A 21,516-nucleotide genomic window follows, 5' to 3' on the forward strand; every position below is an offset into this window, starting at 1 on the left:
TGTATATGTATGTATGTATATGATACCTCGCGAGTAATACAATACGTTGAGTTTATTTGGACAGATAAGATGTGGAAGAGCGCGTGTGTTTGTTTGTATGCAAGACTTACAAGGGAGGGTATTGTAAAGTTATATATTCCTAGGTATACTACACCTATACTACATAATCGAATGGATGAGTACAACTTAATGCGCCATTAACGCCTATGCAGCGTACACGACAAATGCATATCTCTATCTCCATCTCCATCTCCAAACCCATCCATCCGTCCATATATACCTAGTAACCTAAACCCATGATGATTGAAACACAAGCACAAATATCTACCCGTCCACGTATTCACGCCCTATATTCAAAATTGTGAATCGCTGGCAGTGATTTAGGGATTAGAAGTATATATACATGCATCCTTCTTTCCCTTTTTCTTCTTTCCTTTCTGCAAAGTCCAAGCTCGAATATAAGACTTCTCCCTTCCTCATGCATGCACGCACGCGAGAGAGATTCATAATTGAAATTTGAATGTTGAAATTTGAATGTTGAAAATTGAAAATTGGGATTTCGAGGAGACAGAGACAGAGACAGACACTATAGCTAATTAATTAATCAAACTCGGTAATGTACGTACTGAGATGCTATAAACCAAAAGTATCGTATTTGGAGAGGTCGGAGAGGGCGATTGGGAGGATTCTTTTTTTTGTGGTAGGGGGTTTGGGGTTCCTTTTGTTGGGGGAGGTTTCGCGTGGGGGGTGGGCGGGTTTGGTGGCGATGGTTGGGAGGTGGTGTGGATTGTCTTTTCTTTTCCTCTCTTGTTGTTGTTTTTCCCGTTCTTCCTTGATACTATCGATGTTTTCTTTTCTCCCACTTCCATCTTTTAACCTACTACCCTCTCTCTTGTCAATCCTCTTGGTTCCTTGTCCTTCCCTTTCAACCTCGCGAGCCTTCCTCCTCCTCTCTCTCCTCTTCCACCTTTCAATCTCCTCCTCACTCACCACCCATTCCATACCCAAGATCCCCATGGAAGGATCCTTCAACCTCGCACATTCATCCCACCATTTCCTTTCCACATCTGTACTTTCTACTACTCCCATCTTCACAATTTGCAGCCGCGGCATCGTCATATATGTTCCCATCACTCCCAGAATTCGTACGATTTTACATTCGGAGATGGTGTCCCAGGGAATTTGAGGCTGGTTGACTGAGGGTTCGCTCGGAGCTTGTATTTGGGTGGTGGGAGGATTGGCGGTGGAGGTTGAGATTGTGGTTGTGGTTGTGGATGAAGAGGGTTTGGATGGTGGAGGTGGTGGAGGTAAGAGTGCCACGCACTCTATACATACTCCGCTTGAATCATCGATAGTGTAGACGCGGCAACGGAGAAAATCATCAATAGAGGCGACGAGACCGATAAGTTTTATGTAGCGAATTGGATGGTTGAGGTAATGATGAATTGGTTTATCTTGCGGTTGTTCTGTTAGCTAACTATTCTGTTCATTCTACCATTCCACCTGAAATGGTATTACAATAATGCATTCCCTCTTAATGGAAAGAAAGAGAAGAGCAACACGGAGAGGATAAAGAAACAAGAAAGAGAAAAAAACAAACTTTCATAATAAACACCCCGAGCCTTCAAAGTAGCGATATCCGCACACCTTAAAGCGCACCATTTTTGAATAGTAGGCGAGAGATGATATAAATTTAGCGGGAGGAGTGGTGCGAGTGTGGATGCAGATGTCGATGTAGATGTCGATGAAGGGGTTGTCATGTCATTTTCTCATGGAGCATGGTGTTGAGAGGAATTGTTGCTTGTCAATTGCTATACGAGCAGAGCAGATTTTGAAAATGAGCTTTGGTCGGGTGAATGGTGATTTAGCTGTACTAATAGCCGGTTGTTGTTGAAATGGATATGAACGAAATGATATGTTGAAATGGGCGTTTCGGTGTTTTGCGGCCGAGGCGGAGGGAAATCGCGAAGTGCACGCGTCCGAGATGTTTATCACGTGATTTCATGAACGGGAGTTAAGTATGGGCTGAAGATTTAAAATATTCAAGGTAGCTCGTCTCGAATAATCAAAGTATATTACTCACTTGCTAGAATACAAAAGATGTCAAAAAGCTCAAATGAAATGCATTTCTTGATTATGAAGGAGTTGTATTAAAAATGGATAAAGCCTCATATTAATTCATCGTAGTTATCAACGCCTACTTCTATGCTATCATGTCACATCCAGGCCGTGCTAAAACAAACCCTCCGCAAAACTCCGTTCCCATATGTAGATATCATGTCATCATGCCCGAGCAGTCCTAGTGCGCTTAGATTGCCGAGTAGCTAGCTTCTTCGCTCTCTTTTTCGGAGCTAGTTTCTCGTCCTCGTCCTCGACCTCGATCTCTTCTTCATCTTCCTCTGCTTCTTCTGCTTGATAATCATCACCACCATCATCCACTTCTATATCTTCATCTTCATCTTCAACTTCTTCCTCCACCACAGGTTCTCTCTTCTTACCCCTTGATAACTTCTTCTTGGGTGCTGGCTTTTTATCTTCTTCAATATCATCCTCGGAATCGGCTTCTCTTTTTTTCCCCTTGCCCTTGGTTTTGCCTTTACTCTTACTCGAGCCTAAACCGTTTTGAATTCTCTGAAACTCCTCTTCATCTATTCCACTTGAATCCTTTGCCGACTTCTTTCCACCTGACGCATATTTTGCCTCTAATGCATCAAGGAAACTACCTCTTGAGGCTTGCCTGGCCTGGATAATAGCAGCCAACTCGTCCATATGACCAGGAACCTGTTTCTTTGGCTTCTTACTTTTTTCCACTCCATCTCCACTAGATCCCTTCAATAATTTATCAGCACCTAGCTGTTTCGCGGCCTTTGCAGCTTCCTTCTCCTCCTCCCTAGCCTTCCTCATTCTCTTAGCCTTTGAAGCCTTGGTTTCCTGTCTAAAGACAGCATATTCCTCAACTTCACCCTTCTTGATTGCTTCCTCGATAATCTCGCGGAATCGCTCTTCATCCTGAATTGGGTCACTTAACATAATAACCTGGTACATTTTTCCCCATCTTCCTTCGTGCACGGTATAAGCTTTAAGCAAATCATCCTTCTCCTCAACAGAACCTTTGTAGTAACTGGAAAATTCATTAATGGCATCGGCAGTAACAATATCTTTGTATTGCTCGGAATAGAAATCGGTCCAGGAGAAGCCATCAGCATCGACAGATTCAGAGGTAGATCCAGTACGATCATAGCGTTTGCGACGATTTGGATTGGAGAGGATGGCATATGCGAAAGCGATTTCTTGGAATTTGGTATGGGAATCAGATTTGAGATGTGCTGGAGCTTTGTCTGGGAGAAGGTCAGCCGTGTAGATTAACGTGAGGTGATTATATGTCATGAATTCGAAAGGGATAACCCCGTCGAGAAATCGTATGTAACTCACAGGCTACCAAAGTAAAAAAAACTATGACATACCGGGGTGGTGCTTCAAAGCGCATTTACGATATGCACGTTTGATCTCATCTTCAGAGGCAGATTTCTCAAGACCGAGAACTTCGTATGGATTGATTCGAGGAGGGGTTTCATCTGCGACATCATTTCGAGTAGCCATTTTGAGATCTGTATCGATATCGTTGAAATTTTGTAGAATAATGGTGAATTGAAACGAGGCTCTAGTATGCTTGTTTGTTCGAAGAAACGCGTTTGATATCGAAGGTCGCGTAAAGTGTTCTGACTGATTGCACTAACGTGGTTTATCAGCGAGTCGCCACTTTTTCACTTATTCAACCACTTTAAACTTATTTTAATCAACAATTATTGAATCAATTGATTTAAACTATTAAGAATCTAATAATCTAGGGTCTATTATATTATTAGAACAAGTTCTTGAATTGTGACCAGTCTTTCCACATTTACTACAGCATCGATTAGTAGATGATTCCCTATTGGAATTTCCCCTATTTTGACGCTCGTCACGTCGAATCTGAATATCCACCTCTTGTTATGATATTATATCTGTAGTTTCCTGACCAGTAAGTACTCCTCCTTGACGTAATTGAGTTTTTTTAATATATCGACGTTTGCTTAATGCCTCATTTGCCTTCCGAAGCATACGAATCTCTGTATTTAAAAGTATATTCTCATAAGCTAATCATTCTATACCCTTAATTAATACAATTACAGTTTCGAATATAGGTGTAGGAGAGCTTGATTGATGTCGAGCAATTCGAGATTTCACTAAAGTTGATTGTAAAAGAGCTTCAGTTGGATTGTGAGGTGTTTGAGAGACCCAAGAGTTGGCAGATTCCAAAAGGATCGATGGAGGGGTAAATGTGCGAATTCGAATATCTAATTTCGAAAGTACAGCTTGAGGATCAAATGGTATTAGTCCTGCTCCTCGAAAGCTAGCTTTCATATTCTGAATTGTAATCGATTGTTGATATGCAGCTTTGAAAGCTATAAAGAATTCAACCTTAGAAATATGATTAATATATGCCTTGATAAACTCATCAACTTAACAACTATATGAACATTTGAATACACTAAAACATCCAACATCAAATGATTGAGTTAAATGACTTGAATGCGATAGTAACTTTACACATATAATATCATTTGACTTGTAATATGATTGGAAAGGTATCGATTCATGACTTTCATGCTTATCCAATACTAACATTCGATATTTGCCCTTTCTTCGTTGATTAGTATATTTATCGAAGTGCTTTAATTATTCTAAACCTATCTCATTATTTATCCATCCATTAGAAGTAGGTTTAATAACCCAATCCACAGGAAAATCGGTTTCGGTATATTAATTGGAAAGATGAACTTATCCTTGAACTATCAGAAATAGAGATGTAGTTTCACCCTCTCCATTACCACATATAATTGCCGTAGCCCATTCTCGATTGTCTAATTGTATTGCCTTGTTTCTGCCATTTCTTTCAGAACTAGTTACAACTATTCCAAGGTATATTATACCCATCATAAAGCCGGTTTCGTCGAAGTTGTAGAAATCGCAATCTTGAATACCATATTTCGCCTGCATATTCGATACCAATCCAAACTACTCTTCAATAAACTTGGGATCTTTGCAGAGAGCTCTTTGAAAGTTATAAACACAATTAAAACATATCTTTAATTTTGTACAACGCTTTACGAATCGATGAGCCCAGAGCTTTCCAACTCTCTTCGCATCTCTTGATTCGAGAATATAATTCGCTATATCTTCTATACTATTTAATTTAGATGCAAATCCTCTTTCATCTATATTGATAATATATTGAATAAGCACCTCTTCTTCTTTTTCAGTCAAATTAAGATTATTTGCTCAAGTTTCCATTCTGTGAATTCGATCGCTTATTCTATCTCGTAATATAGTTCGAGGGACTTTGTAGATTTTCGCAGCCTTTCCAATTGTAAGATTTTTTGATTTTTGAATAGCTTCAATAGCTAAGATTATTCTGGCCTCTTTTGATTGTATTTTCATAATAATTCGTTGAAATATCGCGTCTTGAAATTGAATGATAAAAGATATTGAAAAAGTGGCGACTCGCTGATAGTGGCGACTCGCTGATAAACCACGTTAGTGAAAGCCTAGAACAAAGAATTTGGGTAGGGAGCTGGTGCCGCTTAGTCATGGCACACTGCACTTCCCGATTCGAACAAACACCCAAGAACATGCTACTTACCTACCGACTAGTGTCTTCACTTGATTCCGGCCGTTGTTCTTATTTAATTTAGTACTTGGGGAACTCGAATTATGTTTTGATTAGTCTCGAAATATCGATGAACTTTACAGATATTAATTGAGATTTTGGTGTGTTACGGAAAATATGTCACGTTTAAACGGCGTCACATCTCGGAACGAGGCAAGAAGGAATCAAACAGGTAGACTTTTCATTTCTAGACATTACATACATTTCTCATTTAACCAATATCATTCCCCGCAAACACAATTAAACGCTGAAATCAACCCAGCTTACATCACCGAAAGTTCCTGAAGGATCTTGGAATACTTTAGCGGGACTACTGTATGGCGCCCATTGCGAGTCGCTGAGCTGCACATCAAACAACGAAGCGGCTCTCGCAGTCGCGTTGTAACCTGGTCCATAATTCTTATACTCAGCTTGAGTAGTGCTGTAGTTACCATTGGTGGCATTGTAGCGAGCAGGAATCCAGTCAATGTATCCTGTGGGAAGAATCGAATCATCGAGGTAGGTGCGGGCGAAGATTGCTCGCATTTGTGCGTTCTGTTTGGCGATTGTTAGATCATTTCCATAAATGGCTTAAGGATAGAGATAATATACCCAAGGTCTACCAAGTGGACAGGCTCCTTTGATGCTCAAACTACTGTTTGCTTTCTGTACTGATGAATCTACAATGTATACTCCATATTTGTTCTCAAAGGTCGTGTTTGTTCCCTTCCAAGCTGTAATTCCGCCTGAAACAATTCGAGTTAATAAAAGTAAGAACGTGGATAATAGGAAAAAGGACGAAATTACCTCCGCATGATCGGAGAGAGAGCAGCGTGTTGTTAATGAAGAGAGTCCCGAAACCATAAAGGAAGTCGGTCTGACCGGCGACGACAGATTGAGACATGTACGAATTGGATAGTTTGCCTACATAGACCTTGGTTGTGTTAGTTTGCGGGAGAAGAAAAATGGGCAATCGGTGGATGGCATACAGTATCTTGGTAGCTGTAAAAGCCGGTATAGTAAAAACCACCGTTTGCATAGCTTATGCTCAATGCGAGGGAAGGTCCATCAGCTATTGTTTTGTTAGAACGTTATCTTGTTTGTTCCGATACTCCGCCCAAGTCCCCGACTGTTTTGTCACCCTCTTCATCCTCTTGGGAAAGCCCGTAACTTACTGTATGGCGCAAAATCATTGATGAAATTCAGGTTATATGTTCTGAAGTCTTTGGATCCAAATGGCGTTCCTGGTGGGACAGCAAACCCGGTCGGGCCACTTCCAGTGAAAGACGCATTGAGAGTAGGCGCAACAGTCAAAGTGGACGTGTAAGCGTTATCCCCTTTGCCAGCAATCGCGCTCCAGATGATATTCACTGTATTTGCAGATTGATTGTAAGGATTTGCGGTTTCACCAAGCAAATATGTAGGACCAGGACGAGTGACGTTGACCTACGCTCCGATGTTAACGATCATGACACAAGCCAGAGAGCAAAAGACAAATTGAACAGTATTCTCACCTGCTCCGTGTAGTTGCCAGATGCAATAAGAATAATATATGTATCATTATTGTTTGGTAAGCTCGCAACGGCTGTATCGTTGACAATTAGCCTTAATTCAACCTTCAACTTGTGCAATTCTATCACATCCCACTTTCAGCTCTTATGGGAGACCCGAGTACATACCAGACTGCACCGTCTTGAAATTGGAACCACTTCCTACATATTTCGTCCTTTTCAAATCACACCCATCCAAAGGGTTTTGTGTTTGTGTTTGACAGGCATGTCTATTCTGCTGGTTATTGATGTTCCAACTGGCTGTGACAAAAGGAGCGAGAGAAGCTAGAAGTACTAATGGGCGGACCATTTTGATGGACTTTCTGAAGGGTCAATTGGAAACAGAAATGTCAATTGGTATTCAGGAACTCTTTCAAAAAGAAAAACCAAGGAGGGCACTTTATATCTAAATGCGAGTGAGCTCGATGTATGTATTACTAACTGCATCTAGAAAGTGGATTCCAGATTGCCGATACTTCGGAATAATGCAACACCCATGTCTATGCCCTCCTATCTCACCGACTTATACATACATACAAACCTCCGCATTATCATCATTTTCTGACCGAAAGCCGTTGAAGATTTCATGCGTGAAGTTAAATATTCGTGCGGTCAAAAAGTATTTAACTCCGAAGCTAGGGGCACGTACCTCAAGATGGCAACCTACAAGAGGAATGTCATTACCTGGTTCTCTAGCGTCGGAGCTTCATACTTTTGGACAGCATGAATGCCCTTGTTGGAAAAGCTTGCACAGGAGAGTTGAGTGCTTGTTTGCTAGGTATCAGATATCTAAATACACACCGATGATAGTTTGCATGGCCCGAGCATGGTTCAAGAAATGCGAGTACGATGGACAGGATAAGAATTCGGACGAACGATTTTCTTTTCTTTCCACCCGGAAACCAAAAAATTCTATAAGTATTAAGGAGAAAAGCTACCTATAGATAGGTACCTAGTCTAAAATCACCCCTTAAGTCTTGGTAAACTCTACTACATTATGATACACCGCATGCAAGCTTTCACATAAACCTTAAATAACTAAGGGGAGCAGCCGGGAAATAAAAGATATTTAAGCTTTGCACACAGTAGTCGAATGTTCAATGCCGATTTTTGGCTTCTTCGACTCACGACTTGCGACTTACGATATAATCACAAATTCAACATGTGAAAAAATTTTCGAAATATTAGAAAGAAGGATCGACCTAGCGTTTTGCGGGGAAATGTAACCGTTTGGGGTGGTCGATCCTAGGTTACCCAGGGATTCTAGAAAGAAGCCTGTTGAAATTAGTGCGGGGAACGGCTGAGCATTATTGCGCCAATAGGAGTGCTGGCTTCGGGGAATTGGGCTCTGAACTTCCTTCGATGGAGTTTGTTAGAATTTTGCGGTTTTAGTATGTATTCTCTTTGGATTTTTACAGTACTGACTGATGTTCACGATTAATGTGAATATGAACGGTCTTTGGTGTAGTCGTCGAGGTGGTTCGTATGTATGATCGATCTGTGTTGTAAACTTACAATGTAATCTTAGTTGATTTATCTTTAGGGCTTGGATTCCTGGTAATATTCTTCAATTTCTGAACCTAAATTCGATGATCAAACGGCGTCTCGGGCTTGATTGACGATGACAGTCAAAAGGAGTTCAAGGATGATAGCAGAAAAGAGTCGAAAAGAAATGAAAATTAATGCTAAATTGAGTGGATGTTCTACTATAGCTGCTAATAATACAAGATTTACAAGTGTGTGGTATTGTCTACTCTGTCATATGCACACCACATCCATATCTTACAAATTTTCAGGTTGGGAGGTTCCTCTATCAATCGCCATTCCATCTTTCTCCTCCTTTTTCTTCTCTATTTCCTTCTCTTGTCCATGTCCTTTCTTCACACTCCTCCAATCCAACCCACATGCTGCCATAAAGCTGCCAATCGCACAAGCGGTAGTCACCCAATAACAACGCGTAAGTCCTTCCACGTAAGCTTGCAACACCGCATTCAAAGATTCTTCTTGTTGCAGCTGTGCTAGCAATTGTCGAATTTCTGTTGCGCCGCTATGTAAAAATAATTGAGGATCGAGTTGGGGAGCATGTTTTTCGATTCCAGATTTTAATCCATTTTGGAAAAGGGTTTGACAGACGGATATAAAGAGGGCGCCACCTAGGGACTGGAAAAATGACACGCATGCTGTACCGACGGGTACATCGACGAGTGGAAGAACGGTCTGAACTACCAGAACACCACCTTGAAAACCAACGCCAATTCCAATACCAGTTATGACTTGGAAGCCGAACCATCGGGACATGGGAGTTGTGAGGGAGAAGGTGGTGATAAGGCCGGAGCCGACGGCGAATAATATCATACAGAAAATCATCACGGGAGTGTAATATCCGATTGCGGTGATGAGCCCTCCGGTTACTATGGATGATAGAACTGTAGATATCAAAAGGGGAAGAAGCTCAATACCGGCTTTGGTGGCAGAGGAACCTTTGACGGATTGAAAGTAAATTGCCAGGTAGAAGATTAGAGAAAAGAAACCGGCGCCAAAGAGGAACGCGAATACGTATGCGAGTATAGTGTTGCGATCTTTAAAGAAGCGGGGAGGGAGAATGCCTTTATCACCGAGGATGATTTGTGAGGTAATGAATAAGATGAATAACAAGATCGATCCGATGAGGAGACCTATGATTTTAGCAGAAGTCCATGGATGCGTCGTGCCACCCCATTGAAGCGCGAGCAGAAGGCATATGACGGCTGGGATAAGAATGGCTGTGCCGATGAGATCGAGCTTTTTGATACGAGCGAGAATGGAAAGGTTCTCGGGGTTGTTGACGCGGTGGATCTTGAGGTAAACGGCAATAACAGCTATAGCGACAGCGCCTATAGGAAGATTAATATAGAAGCACCAACGCCAAGATACTTTGTCAGTCTGTCCTGATCAGTGTTTGCCCTGTGAAATTCCGAACTAGACTCACGAATACACCTCCAAGCAATGGTCCTGCGACAGAAGCAATTCCCCACATCCCTCCACTGAACAGTATTCATGTTAGTGCTTGTAACAAAAACAGGCAACTACAATTTCTTTTTACAAAAGTTTGTCCACCTACATCAAACCAAACGCAGCTGGTCGTTTTCGTAAAGGTACTATTTGTGGAGTCAGGATCATCCAAAATAAACAAACAAGCTAAAACCGAACGATGTACTCGGTTGAAGCCGTCCATTTAAATCGCCACCGAGCTAAAATCTGTGCACTTACAACAATATGCCAAAATAACTATTGCTCCTGAAAATAAACCTCCAACTCCTATTCCAGCTATAGCTCTACCCACTATCAACGCAGTGCTATTCGGCGCAGTGGCGCAAACCAAGGAACTATTCCATTTGTTAATTCCTATGTTCCGCCTACATATTTGTGATATCACATTACCCGATTTCGAAAATGATTATAGCCACGATGAAGGTGAGTTTGATCTGTAGAATTTTATAAGTATCCGCGCGATATATTGGTATCTTTACACTTTCTTGCTTACACTGAATATAGTATATATCCTACCAAATGTCGGTTGCAGAGCGGTGGTGGTCAAGAGGTATGCGCTGCCATACCATCCAATATCTTGTATGCTATTGAACTGATCCGTTATTTTCGGTATGGCAGTTGCGATAATAGTCTGATCTAAAGCTACTAAAAACACTGCGATGCAAAGCGCCGCCAGAATGATGACCAATTTTAAACCATGCGGATAAACTGCCTCTTCGCCATCTAGCTCGTCAGGACTCAAAGTTGATCCTTGCTGTAGAGGTGCGCCCGCTGGAACGGATTCCTCTGGCATGTTATCTTTGGATACCGAATCCGATGTGTTGGATATATCAACCTCGTTCCTAGATGTTCCCATTACGGGCTTGTCTCTGGTATCCATGTCTGCTGTTGATGATATCGATTTTGACATCTTGTGTACGAGGATTTCCTTTGAAAAATTGATGAATTGAATGGTAGTCAAATTTTGGGGTTTCAGAGAGACACTTTAGTCTCAATGAGGAAACAGCAAAGCCTGTCTGCTAGGCAGAATACTCAAAAAGAATAGCAGCATCACTAACTTGCTGACTCACTCAATGACTATGAAAAAGTCTTGAGGCAAAGCATTGATTGAGGTTATTGTCAATAGATTGATTTCTTTGTTATTGCATCCTTATGATTCATTCCATATCTGAAAGCTCTTTTGATTCGTCACGGCAACCAGCAATGAAAGCCACAACTTATGCATAGCATTCTTCAGCCAACTATTTGCCCCATAGTCGGGGTATGGAAGGAATCAAATTTATCCAGAAATTTTCCTTTCTTGTGCGGCACCTTTCAGTTTAGGTAGCCATATTGCAGCATATCTGATACAGCCAATTGATGGGTTCTTACATAATCATGATTTCCTTTTGGTTTGTTGACAGAATTGAAATGAGTCAACCGAAAGGTAGAAATTTTTGTTCGAACGCCATCAAGGGAAGATAGTTGTATGCTTCTAATGATTCGAACTTGAAGTTAGAAAGTAACAGCCAATATTTCGTCCAGTACCAATTCAATTGATTGTTCTACCATGTGAATAGCAGCATTGTTCTTGAGCGATAAATACACGGAGCTCATCTATGCTGTGTTCAGCAAGGCTAAGCATCATTCACTCAGTTTCATGACCGATTAAGCTGGCTGCAGAAAGTTACGTTGACAACCAAAAATGACTCTTTCTTCGTTTGACGTGTTTTTCTACCTACCTTGCTTGAAAAATGCAGTAAGTTCCCTGGTTCCACTAGAATCTAGATGCAGAATTGCAGGATACCGCATTGAGATGTTGTCTTATTAATTAAATCAATCAATTCACCTGAGCGATTGTGGTGTACATGCTACAAATCACATAATTGAATGGATGAAGTTCGGAATTCACCTCTTTTCAGTTGAGAGCATGTGACCACGCGTACAGAAAGATCCACACTGTGTTTCTACTCCGCAGGTGATGCCCCGCTCCTTTTGAAAGATTGGTGAATTGTGAGTTGAATGGTGAATATTTTTAATTTTCTTTTTTTACCTGGTTTGAAGTTGAAATATGCTCAGAATTTCCATTTCTACATATATTTATTAAATACTGTTAAAGTGAATGGTTCCTGCGTAGCACGTGCACATGGCACTAGTCCTATTAGGACTAGATTGAGAAACTCTCTGTAAGAGAGCTTCGCACTTCCGTAGAACTTAGAAGAGAGATTAACCTACTAGACCAATATTACCTCAGTTCTGCCCTATCAGTTTCCCACTATTCCCTGTGTAAGGTCATTCCTTTTAACAAATACTCTGATATTCTTTTATCCTTCTTTGTTTCTTGGTCACAAAACCCATCATCTCACTCTCAAAGGGAAAGTGGGGTAATTGACAAAATACGAGTATTGGTTTGCAACAATCGCAGGTGGCTCCTTCTATCAATTGTTCTCGAAAGTGAGCTGAGCTGACGCTGCAACCTCTCCCCCCGCTCTTCTCTCTCCCTCTTTTTTTCTTCTCACCCTTCTCTTTCTCTCAACCTTCTCTTTCTCTCAACCTCACAAATACACATCATATTCTTCTGATTTATTATATATCCCGTCTATTGGAATTATATTTATTCCCAAGCGTTTTGTATATTATCTTCCAGCTCTATTGCTATAAGCTCTAGGATTACAGTGCAGTGTAAGTGGCCAAACAAGTCTTGCTGCTCCATGCATAGTAATAGCTCATGCATGCATCCCTTCCAATTGCTAGCAAACACCTAGCTACCATATGATCTTTTCCTAATCTGAACATCCACCGCAGTAAAGCAACTCCTCACCTATTAACAATCGCCTGGGCTACTTATCTTGCTCCACCTCAAGAACAAAAACCGCCATCCGTCCATCTCAATATTTACTACAATCCATCAGTTTATCGCTCAAAGAATTTGATCCACTATCACCAGTTGGAAATTAGCTTTATCCCATCAACTGTCAGTATCCCTCTCCATACCTAGATATTTTAGCTATCGATTACTCAATCTTCAAAGGGTATGCTTCAACTTTATTTCATTACCCTTTATGATGCCAATCATGGATGGCTTGCCTGCTTCCTCGTGGCACAATTATCCGCCCTATTATCAGTTTAATCTTGAAGATTGTACTTGATCGACATCAACCACATTTTCATTACCTTTCTTTTAGCAATCACAATCCATCACATTCCATTGTATGACCCTCACAAGACATCATGTTGTTTCGCACTTTTGGATTCTGTTTGACCAAAACATCGCGTTTCTTTGACTTACAAAGCAAATCCGTTTCACTAGCCAAGTGGCACATGCTTCCTAAAACGGATATCTTTCTACTAATATCGCATTATTCTACTCCCTAATTCTCAGATTGGATCAAATCATCTTCATGATTGTCTACACTTCGTCTTTTTGGTTTGCTTCCTAACACTCATTCTCAGATACATTCGACAAGCATTTTTTAAGTGCATCATGTCTTTTGATCCAGCAGCACGCGGACGTGGCCGTGGTGGCCGTGGTGGTGGAGATCGTGGTGGTAGGGGTGGTGGAGATCGTGGTGGTAGGGGTGGTGGAGATCGTGGTGGTAGGGGTGGTGGAGATCGTGGTGGTAGGGGTGGTGGAGATCGTGGTGGAAGAGGGGGCGGTTATGGTAGCGGAGATCGAGGTGGAGGGCGGGGTGGTTACGGTGGCGGGGACCGTGGTGGCCGGGGAGGAGGTGGCCGGGGCCGTGGCGGTCCGGTAGTCGTCTTCAAGTAAGGATTTCACTTTACTATTATTGCTGTTGATCTAATGAACTCTCCAGAGACTCCAAATACCCTGCGGAGGCCCCTGATGCGAATGTCTCCAAGATGGAAAATGACTACCATCGGAGCTTGTCGGAAATCGGTGCTCTTAGTAAGATGACTCTCAGCCAGAGATATCCTGCTCGTCCGGGGTACGGGACTAGTGGCCGACCGGTCCAGCTTTTCACCAATTCATTCTCGTTGAATACCAGACCCAACTTCACTTTGAGTCGATATATGGTAGACATATCGCCAAACATGGACGCTGCCAAAAAGAAACGAACCCAGCTTTTTAGGCTCGTACTCGAGTTGCCTGATATTGCAAACATTCCTATTGCCACGGATTACGCTTCGATGCTTATTACACCAAACAAGTTGCCTTTCACAGATGAGCGTATTTTCGATATCCCTTGGCGAAACGAAGGGGAGGACGATCCACTTCCAAATGCCCAAGTTTACCACGTTCGCATCAGCTCCCCCACCTCTTTCAACATCTCCGATTTTGTTCAGTTTTTATCCAAGACATCTGCGACTGATGTATCAGACGGACAAAAAGAGGAGACTATCCAAGCCATGAATACACTTCTCGGATTTTATGCAAAGACTGATAAAAGAACTGTTTCCATTGCCGGTAACAGACACTTCTCTACGGCTCGAGAGGGAAACGAGCATAATTTTACGTCCCTCAGTATGGGACTGGAGGCTATACGCGGCTTCTATCAGAGTGTTAGACCAGCTACTGGTCGACTACTGTTAAACGTGAACGTTACTCACTCCGTCTTTCTTGAGCCTAGTGCTCTGGTTTCTTTATTCCAAAAACTTGGCTATGGTCATGGTGTTGTAGATAAGATTAAAAGGAAGCGTGTCGTAGTGACTCACTTATCTGCAAAAAAGTCTAAGAACGGTGCGACCATTCCGCGGGAGAAATCCATTTGGGACTTGGCTCGCCCAGGTGACGGTAGCACGGAGGAACACCCTCCACAGGTTGCAAGATATGGCGCTGGACCAAAAAACGTCAAGTTTTACATTTCTGCTGAAGCACCGTCAACGAAAGGCGATGCTCCACCTAAGCCCGGAACAAAAAAAGCTTCTGCCGCGGCCCTTAAAGTCAATATGTACATCTCAGTATTTGATTACTTTAAAGCCAAATATCCGAGCTTTAAGTTGAACCCAGATTTTCCGGTGGTCAACGTTGGTAGCAACCTTAAACCATCTTATCTACCAGCGGAGGTCTGCATTATAAAACCGGGTCAGGTTGTAAAAAAGGCTCTACTAGGGGATCAAACTCGAACGATGTTAGATTTTGCAAACAGAAGGCCCGAGCCCAATGCTATGTCCATTATCACATCTGGTAAACAAGTCTTGGGACTAAATGCTCAGGACAATCCCCTTTTAGCTAAATTCGGAGTTCAGGTTGGTAACAGCCTGATAACTGTTCAAGGTCGTGTGTTACCGCCACCCGCAATCAACTACAAGAACAAACAACTTCGCGCAATGACGACGATGCCTAGGGATGGTTCTTGGAATATGAGAGACACGCGCTTTCATACTTGTGGAGATCTAGGCTCATGGACTTACATGGTAATTGAATCTACAAGCCGTGCTGGTGGTAGAGTGGACCAGCAGCTTGTGAGAGATGCAGTAGATCAATTCCGGAGACACCTTCATGGTGCAGGTATAGGTGTTCAAGGTTACATAGGTACGCCAGCACCTTCTATCAAGCACATAGAGGGAAATGAAGCGGCTACCTCTCACGATGTTTCAACTGTCTTTACGAAGCTCACTACATCCCAAAACTTTCCAAAGCCCAAGTTTGTTCTCTGTATCCTTCCGGTCAACGATGTGATGCTTTATAACACGATAAAGAGACATGCAGATACCAGAGCTGGTATACATACAGTTTGCGTACAATACTCGAAGTTTGTAAAGGGAGATCTACAATACTTTGGCAATGTTGCGTTGAAGTTCAATCTCAAGGCGGGTGGTATTAATCAGACAATCGACAAACTCGGCGTTATCAATGAAGGGAAGACGATGGTTGTCGGCATTGATGTTACACATCCATCCCCTGGATCGAAAGAGACAGCCCCTAGTGTTGCTGCCATGGTAACAAGCACTGATAAACTATTGGGCCAATGGTCAGGTATTTGTCGCTTGCAGAACCAAGCCCGACAAGAGATGGTGTCAGATCTTGAATCAATGTTCATGAGGCTCTTGGATATCTGGAGCAAGAAAAACAAAGCATGGCCTGAAAACATCCTAATTTACAGAGATGGTGTTTCGGAAGGGCAATACAACATTTTGCTCGACCAAGAATTACCGAAGATTAGGAATGCTTGTCGTCAAAAGTACCCAGCTGATTTGACCAAGAAAAACCTCCCGAGAATCTCGATCATAGTCTGTGGTAAACGTCATCACACACGGTTCTATCCAAAGGATGCTGAAAGCGCTGATTCTAAATCAAACTGTCCTGCTGGAACCGTCGTCGACCGCGGGGTTACTGAATCTCGCAACTGGGACTTTTTCCTCCAACCTCATCAATGTCTCATGGGGACGGCAAGACCATGTCACTACTTTGTCATCCTGGATGAAATCTTCAAGTCCCAGAAGGTGAAGGCTCCTCATCAGACCTCGGCCGATTCCCTTGAGGAGTTAACGCACAACATGTGCCATCTGTTCGGGCGAGCAACCAAGGCTGTCAGTCTGTGTCCACCTGCATATTATGCGGATTTGTTATGCACGCGCATGAGAGCATACCTCGCAGATCAGTATGATCCTCCGACAGGTAATACTACACCGCAACCAGGAGCCGGACCACAGATGACTGTAGGTCAAGATAGAGTGACAATACAAGCTGACATTGCAGAGTCAATGTTCTGGATCTAGGCATCACGAAATGTTCCGGCAAAAACACCTGTGCTCTGCCTCAATAACCTGGTCATACCTTCCGCATACCGTTTTTTTCCTCATTTAATCTCAGCACGCAGACACGAAATCCTACCCCTCCATTTGTCCAGGCATTTTCCAATTGTGGCGGTTTATCAAGAGCGAAGGATTGTTTCCTTTTTTCCATTAACTCATTTGAGAATCACAGCAGTTTTTATTCACGCATCCGTGGATTGCAGCAAATTTCTTGGTTCATCTTTATCTTTCCAACTTTGATTGCTATAGCTTTAGCTTAGGCCATATGAAATGAATTTGTACTTCACTCCTCAATAAATGAACTTTTCTGTCTTGATATGCCAATGTGTGATCCCGATGAACCGCGTATATTACATGTGTTAAGGGGCTGGAAGTCTAGCACTCCATTGATTGTATTTCGAATGGGAATTCAAATTTTTGTAAAGATTTAATTGATTTATCCCGAGTTTGCAAAGAGATATCCAACCCATCTCGTTACAGACCACTCAAGGGTATATTACTCGGTTTCAGAAAGAAGAAAAAGGAAAAAACGGTCCATGTCTTGGACGGGAATGCTGAGGAGTGTGTATATGTATGTTTCAGCCACCCTTTTACTCTTTTGGGTAATCTGTCGAGTGATGTTAAGCGAGGAACGCCCTTTTTTTTTCCTTTTTTTCGAAGGGAAAGCTATGTGGAAGTGAGGATTGAGGATTGGAGATTGAGGGTTTTGTATTCTTTTTTTTTGTGGCGAGATTATATGTGTATTTTGATTTTGAATTCGTGGTAGAGGCAGGAATAATTTTTGGGGGAGAGAGGATTTATTACATCGGTAGCTGGTTGGAGATTTGGAAGATCTTTTTATTTCTTTCTGATAACTTGAGGACTTGTTATGGAAATACGAATCGAGGAGATGAGTAATTACTAGGTAGTACTGTTATTAAGTTTCTCTTTTTCTCGCTCCCCTCTCCAAAGGGCTGAAGTCGCCAAGAGCTGTAAGGAACTAGTGGGATAAAATTTGAAAAGGTATGGAGGGATACCTTTTATTAGGGGAATACTTATCTATGTCTACGAGGATCATGCATGGTATTTTATTTTTATTTTTTTTATGATTGAGTTTGATAACTTTAATTTGATATGATTTATCTCTTTGCATGAATTTACGTTACTTTCTTTTATGGGTCTGCCAAGAATTGTTCGGAAAAGTGTGTTTCTTTTTGTTGTGTGGGATTTGGAAAGTTTATAAGGTTATAAGTGTGAAAAGTGCTTATAAAGTTCGTTGTGTGGGACTAAGGATTGTTTTTCTTGGGAAAGTTGAATAGTCTCGATTGTGTGAGACGGATTATTTGGGGATATTATTGTTCTAGAAGTAGAACTGGTAACTCGACGCGAAAACGAATTTACGCGATATTTACGATAGGAGGCTTTTGAGGAGAGGGTTGTGATATTCGATATTTGAGCGTGGAGAGAGAATCTTGTGGGATTGTGGACAGGACTTGGACCTGGAGCTGGGCGTGGATTATACGTTTGACTAAGGATTGTGACTGAGATACATACACTCTGATCTTACATTTCACATCATCATAAAATATCACACCATACAAACCAACCAACCCAGCCCGACCACTTCAACACACCCAACATGCACCTCCTTCTCCCCCTCCTCCATCTCTCCTTCCCCCTCATCTCGCTCATCTCCCTCCTCCCCATCACTCAAGCATGCCTCACCTACCACGCCGAATTCCCCTTCGACAACGACAAACCATTTATAGGAAAGATTATTGATAATGGGGTCGAAACCTGCTGGATCAATATGTCGTATAATGAACATTGGAAGTGGCAGGCTATGGAAAATGAGAAGGATTGGGGGAGGAGGGAGTGGGTTGTGAGTTGATTATTCTTTTTTTTTGTGTGTTTTTTTCTTGGGTTGGGATTTGGTTGGGATTTGGTTGGGGAGGTCTGGAGTATGGGTTAGATTTTTATGAGAAGGGGGAAGTGGAAGGAGTAGTAGTAGGGAGAAGGGAGATATGTATCCACCAAAAAGGATAAAAACAAGCAAAAGACAGCAAGCAAAGAACCGCAAACCTCATTAATAAAAGACTAACCAAGCCCAACAAAAACAGTGGAAACCATGGCCCTTCACCTGCACCAAAAAACAATGGGAAGGCAAAATGAAAAATAATGCCACGGTATATCATCCCCAAATCATCCTCATATCACCTCGCCAAATCTCCAAACTAACAACCCCACACAGGATCGATCCTACTCCGCAGAACTAGGCGTCGGACTCCGCGGCGTAACGTACAGAGCGCACGGGGTGAAATTTTGGTTTAATCCTGATACGGTGGAGGATGTCGAGGGGGATAGGTGGGTTTATAATAAGAAGATGTGGTGTGCTGAGAAGTAGGGTGGGGTTGATTACTGGGGTGGATTGGTGGGCTGGTTTAGTAGGGGAGTTTGATTTTGGAAAAGAGGGGGATGGAGTTGAATATGGTATATGACGTTGATGTATTAAGTGGTATATGGCGTATTGAGTGGCTCGTCGATGGGCACAATCAGATGGCTGCATAGACGCTGGATGAGAAGCATAATCTTGCTGTTTTACCTAAAGGCCTTAAATCGCAAGTCTGTGAAGAATTGAGGGTTATAGAATCCTGATTTCATTATGATTAGTTGTATATATGCTCATGAACTGCCAATGTTTATTCCTAGAGCTAATACACAGATACCACCCTCTACAATATCAAGCTATTTCATCTTGCAATAGTGAAAACCACCGACATCAATATTCTAAGAACATTTCTTCTCCAGCTGAAAACATTTGATCCTCGGAGTTCTTCATCGATATTATTGCCATGCTATATTTCTTCAATCGCGAATCCACTGAGATAATAGCTCCTCATCTAAAATCTCTTTTTCGAGCTCTAATTCCAACTCCTCTTGGTTTGGCTCAGGACTGAGGGGACTTTCGGGCATCGGCACCTCATCGAGTTCCAGGTGCGCAAAAACAACTTGATAGCTCAACTCATCACAATCATTTAGAGATCTCTTTAGCTTGTTGTAATACCCCAACGACCCATTCATCGTCTTCCTAGTAATGCGACTGAAGTCACGACTCGCTGTGGTGAAATCGTAACAAGGATACGAAAATTCGTCGTCATTTGTAAAAATGGTGACTTCTACAAGCTTTGGGCAGAGAACAGCTAGGCTCTGCCAAAATTTAGAATGACGGGTCACTAAATCTTCGGCAACAAGTATGTTCATGGTCTAGATTATTATGTTGAGTTAGTAGCGGTGCTTGGCATCATGGCGAAATTCCACATGTACTTTGAAGGATATACTAACGAGATTCTTAGCTAATGTCAGCTGATGCTTATGAAGCTTTCCAATACGCTGTTTGAGGCTTGTTTCGCTGGCATTACACATTTGGAATATGTCTACATGCATGAACAATATATCCCTCTCGAAATCGATCCACGTAATGTACTGCAAGTCTCTCCCATAGTACTTTAAGTTCTCACTTGTCGGTTCCTCTCCATGTTCCTTGAGCATCGACACCATCCAGGCATTTCTAAAAGCCGAATATCTCTTCAAGCAAACTTCTCGTGCTTCACGTCAGACATGAGTGAGAAGAGGAAAATTGGGATGTTTGACATCCATATGAACAATTGATGGTGAAGTGGTAAGATCAATGCCGTAGCCCCAAACCATATCACGGAGCTCGTTAGGTAGCTCCAAAAATGGATGAAATGTCAATTCTTTTGTCTTGACAGTTTGCTTGACCAGAACCCCAACTTCTTCTTCCTTTGCAGGTTCAGGTGTGTTTCTTCCTGCCAAATTATCAGTGACTGCAAAACAATTCAAAGATAAAGAAGACAACTTACTGCCAACATGATTGCTAACATGATTGACCTCCATCTTGATTATTTTAATGTTGGAAAGAAAGTTTTTGGAAAGAAAAGATTTGGGAAAGTGAAAGTGAGAGTGAAAGTGGGAGGATCGAAAAGATGTAGGAGCCTAGTTTAGTTAGTAACCTTTACTAGAGCCAAAGTGAAGAAGGCAGTACTTAGGGAAGGCGCGATTTACCCTAAGTAAGCACAGAATACTTCCAGAAGTATTACTCGTTGATTTTGATCCTTTTGAAAGGATAAGTGGGTACAAAATTGATTAAGTTTATCTAGAAATACCTTTTCAATAGTTTCAAGTTATACTTGAACTTTATAAAGTTAAAATCCTGTTTAAAGTAATTCAAATACTTTTTAAAAGTATTTTTATTATTCGCCTTTGTGACCAAAAGGGTGTTTATAGACCAGCAATTGTATTTAACTTAGAATCTACAGGTGAAGAGCACCTGTAGATGGGGATAGCTACTCTATATATACACAAATGAATGGCCTAGCCGCAATGGCTAGGCAAAAAGAAGTCATATTTATTCCTCCAATGGTCTTACTTTACCGATAACCATTGATACCTAGTACTTGTCCGGATCTGATCCTCAGGTCACCTAAATCGCATACTAATCCCGAGTAATCGTATCATGTGTGGACATGGTTAATGTACCTGAGGTTTCTTATA

At 41.9% G+C, this 21,516-nt stretch overlaps 9 protein-coding genes across 9 annotated transcripts; 2 read left to right on the plus strand and 7 right to left on the minus strand.

Moving 5' to 3' along the window:
* Window positions 1-633: 633 nt before the first annotated feature.
* SS1G_00329 (predicted protein) lies at window positions 634-1,760 on the minus strand (the record flags this gene model as incomplete). The annotated part of the gene is made up of 2 exons (XM_001598193.1): window positions 634-1,454; window positions 1,601-1,760. 2 exons carry the CDS (start codon window positions 1,758-1,760, stop codon window positions 634-636), a joined length of 981 nt encoding a protein of 326 aa, XP_001598243.1.
* Window positions 1,761-2,283: 523 nt separating this feature from the next.
* SS1G_00330 (hypothetical protein) lies at window positions 2,284-3,600 on the minus strand (the record flags this gene model as incomplete). Its single annotated transcript, XM_001598194.1, has 2 exons — window positions 2,284-3,338; window positions 3,465-3,600. The coding sequence occupies 2 exons, from the start codon at window positions 3,598-3,600 to the stop codon at window positions 2,284-2,286; spliced, it is 1,191 nt and encodes a 396-aa protein (XP_001598244.1).
* A 1,221-nt stretch (window positions 3,601-4,821) lies between these two features.
* Window positions 4,822-5,040, minus strand: SS1G_00331 (hypothetical protein; the record flags this gene model as incomplete). Its single annotated transcript, XM_001598195.1, has 1 exon — window positions 4,822-5,040. The coding sequence occupies one exon, from the start codon at window positions 5,038-5,040 to the stop codon at window positions 4,822-4,824; it is 219 nt and encodes a 72-aa protein (XP_001598245.1).
* Window positions 5,041-5,950: 910 nt separating this feature from the next.
* Window positions 5,951-7,549, minus strand: SS1G_00332 (hypothetical protein; the record flags this gene model as incomplete). Its single annotated transcript, XM_001598196.1, has 7 exons — window positions 5,951-6,244; window positions 6,302-6,435; window positions 6,497-6,623; window positions 6,679-6,761; window positions 6,865-7,135; window positions 7,204-7,274; window positions 7,369-7,549. The coding sequence occupies 7 exons, from the start codon at window positions 7,547-7,549 to the stop codon at window positions 5,951-5,953; spliced, it is 1,161 nt and encodes a 386-aa protein (XP_001598246.1).
* A 1,472-nt stretch (window positions 7,550-9,021) lies between these two features.
* Window positions 9,022-11,179, minus strand: SS1G_00333 (hypothetical protein; the record flags this gene model as incomplete). The annotated part of the gene is made up of 4 exons (XM_001598197.1): window positions 9,022-10,161; window positions 10,208-10,262; window positions 10,340-10,376; window positions 10,786-11,179. The coding sequence occupies 4 exons, from the start codon at window positions 11,177-11,179 to the stop codon at window positions 9,022-9,024; spliced, it is 1,626 nt and encodes a 541-aa protein (XP_001598247.1).
* A 2,553-nt stretch (window positions 11,180-13,732) lies between these two features.
* Window positions 13,733-16,976, plus strand: SS1G_00334 (hypothetical protein; the record flags this gene model as incomplete). Its single annotated transcript, XM_001598198.1, has 3 exons — window positions 13,733-14,013; window positions 14,064-16,811; window positions 16,910-16,976. The coding sequence occupies 3 exons, from the start codon at window positions 13,733-13,735 to the stop codon at window positions 16,974-16,976; spliced, it is 3,096 nt and encodes a 1,031-aa protein (XP_001598248.1).
* Window positions 16,977-18,583: 1,607 nt separating this feature from the next.
* Window positions 18,584-19,442, plus strand: SS1G_00335 (predicted protein; the record flags this gene model as incomplete). The annotated part of the gene is made up of 4 exons (XM_001598199.1): window positions 18,584-18,826; window positions 19,065-19,130; window positions 19,196-19,308; window positions 19,349-19,442. The coding sequence occupies 4 exons, from the start codon at window positions 18,584-18,586 to the stop codon at window positions 19,440-19,442; spliced, it is 516 nt and encodes a 171-aa protein (XP_001598249.1).
* Window positions 19,443-19,809: 367 nt separating this feature from the next.
* SS1G_00336 (predicted protein) lies at window positions 19,810-20,025 on the minus strand (the record flags this gene model as incomplete). The annotated part of the gene is made up of 1 exon (XM_001598200.1): window positions 19,810-20,025. One exon carries the CDS (start codon window positions 20,023-20,025, stop codon window positions 19,810-19,812), a length of 216 nt encoding a protein of 71 aa, XP_001598250.1.
* Window positions 20,026-20,556: 531 nt separating this feature from the next.
* On the minus strand, window positions 20,557-20,859 carry SS1G_00337 (predicted protein; the record flags this gene model as incomplete). Its single annotated transcript, XM_001598201.1, has 2 exons — window positions 20,557-20,771; window positions 20,826-20,859. The coding sequence occupies 2 exons, from the start codon at window positions 20,857-20,859 to the stop codon at window positions 20,557-20,559; spliced, it is 249 nt and encodes an 82-aa protein (XP_001598251.1).
* Window positions 20,860-21,516: the final 657 nt, after the last annotated feature.

Source organism: Sclerotinia sclerotiorum, genomic scaffold, assembly GCF_000146945.2.
Source record: "Sclerotinia sclerotiorum 1980 UF-70 scaffold_1 genomic scaffold, whole genome shotgun sequence".
Lineage (NCBI taxonomy): Eukaryota > Fungi > Ascomycota > Leotiomycetes > Helotiales > Sclerotiniaceae > Sclerotinia > Sclerotinia sclerotiorum.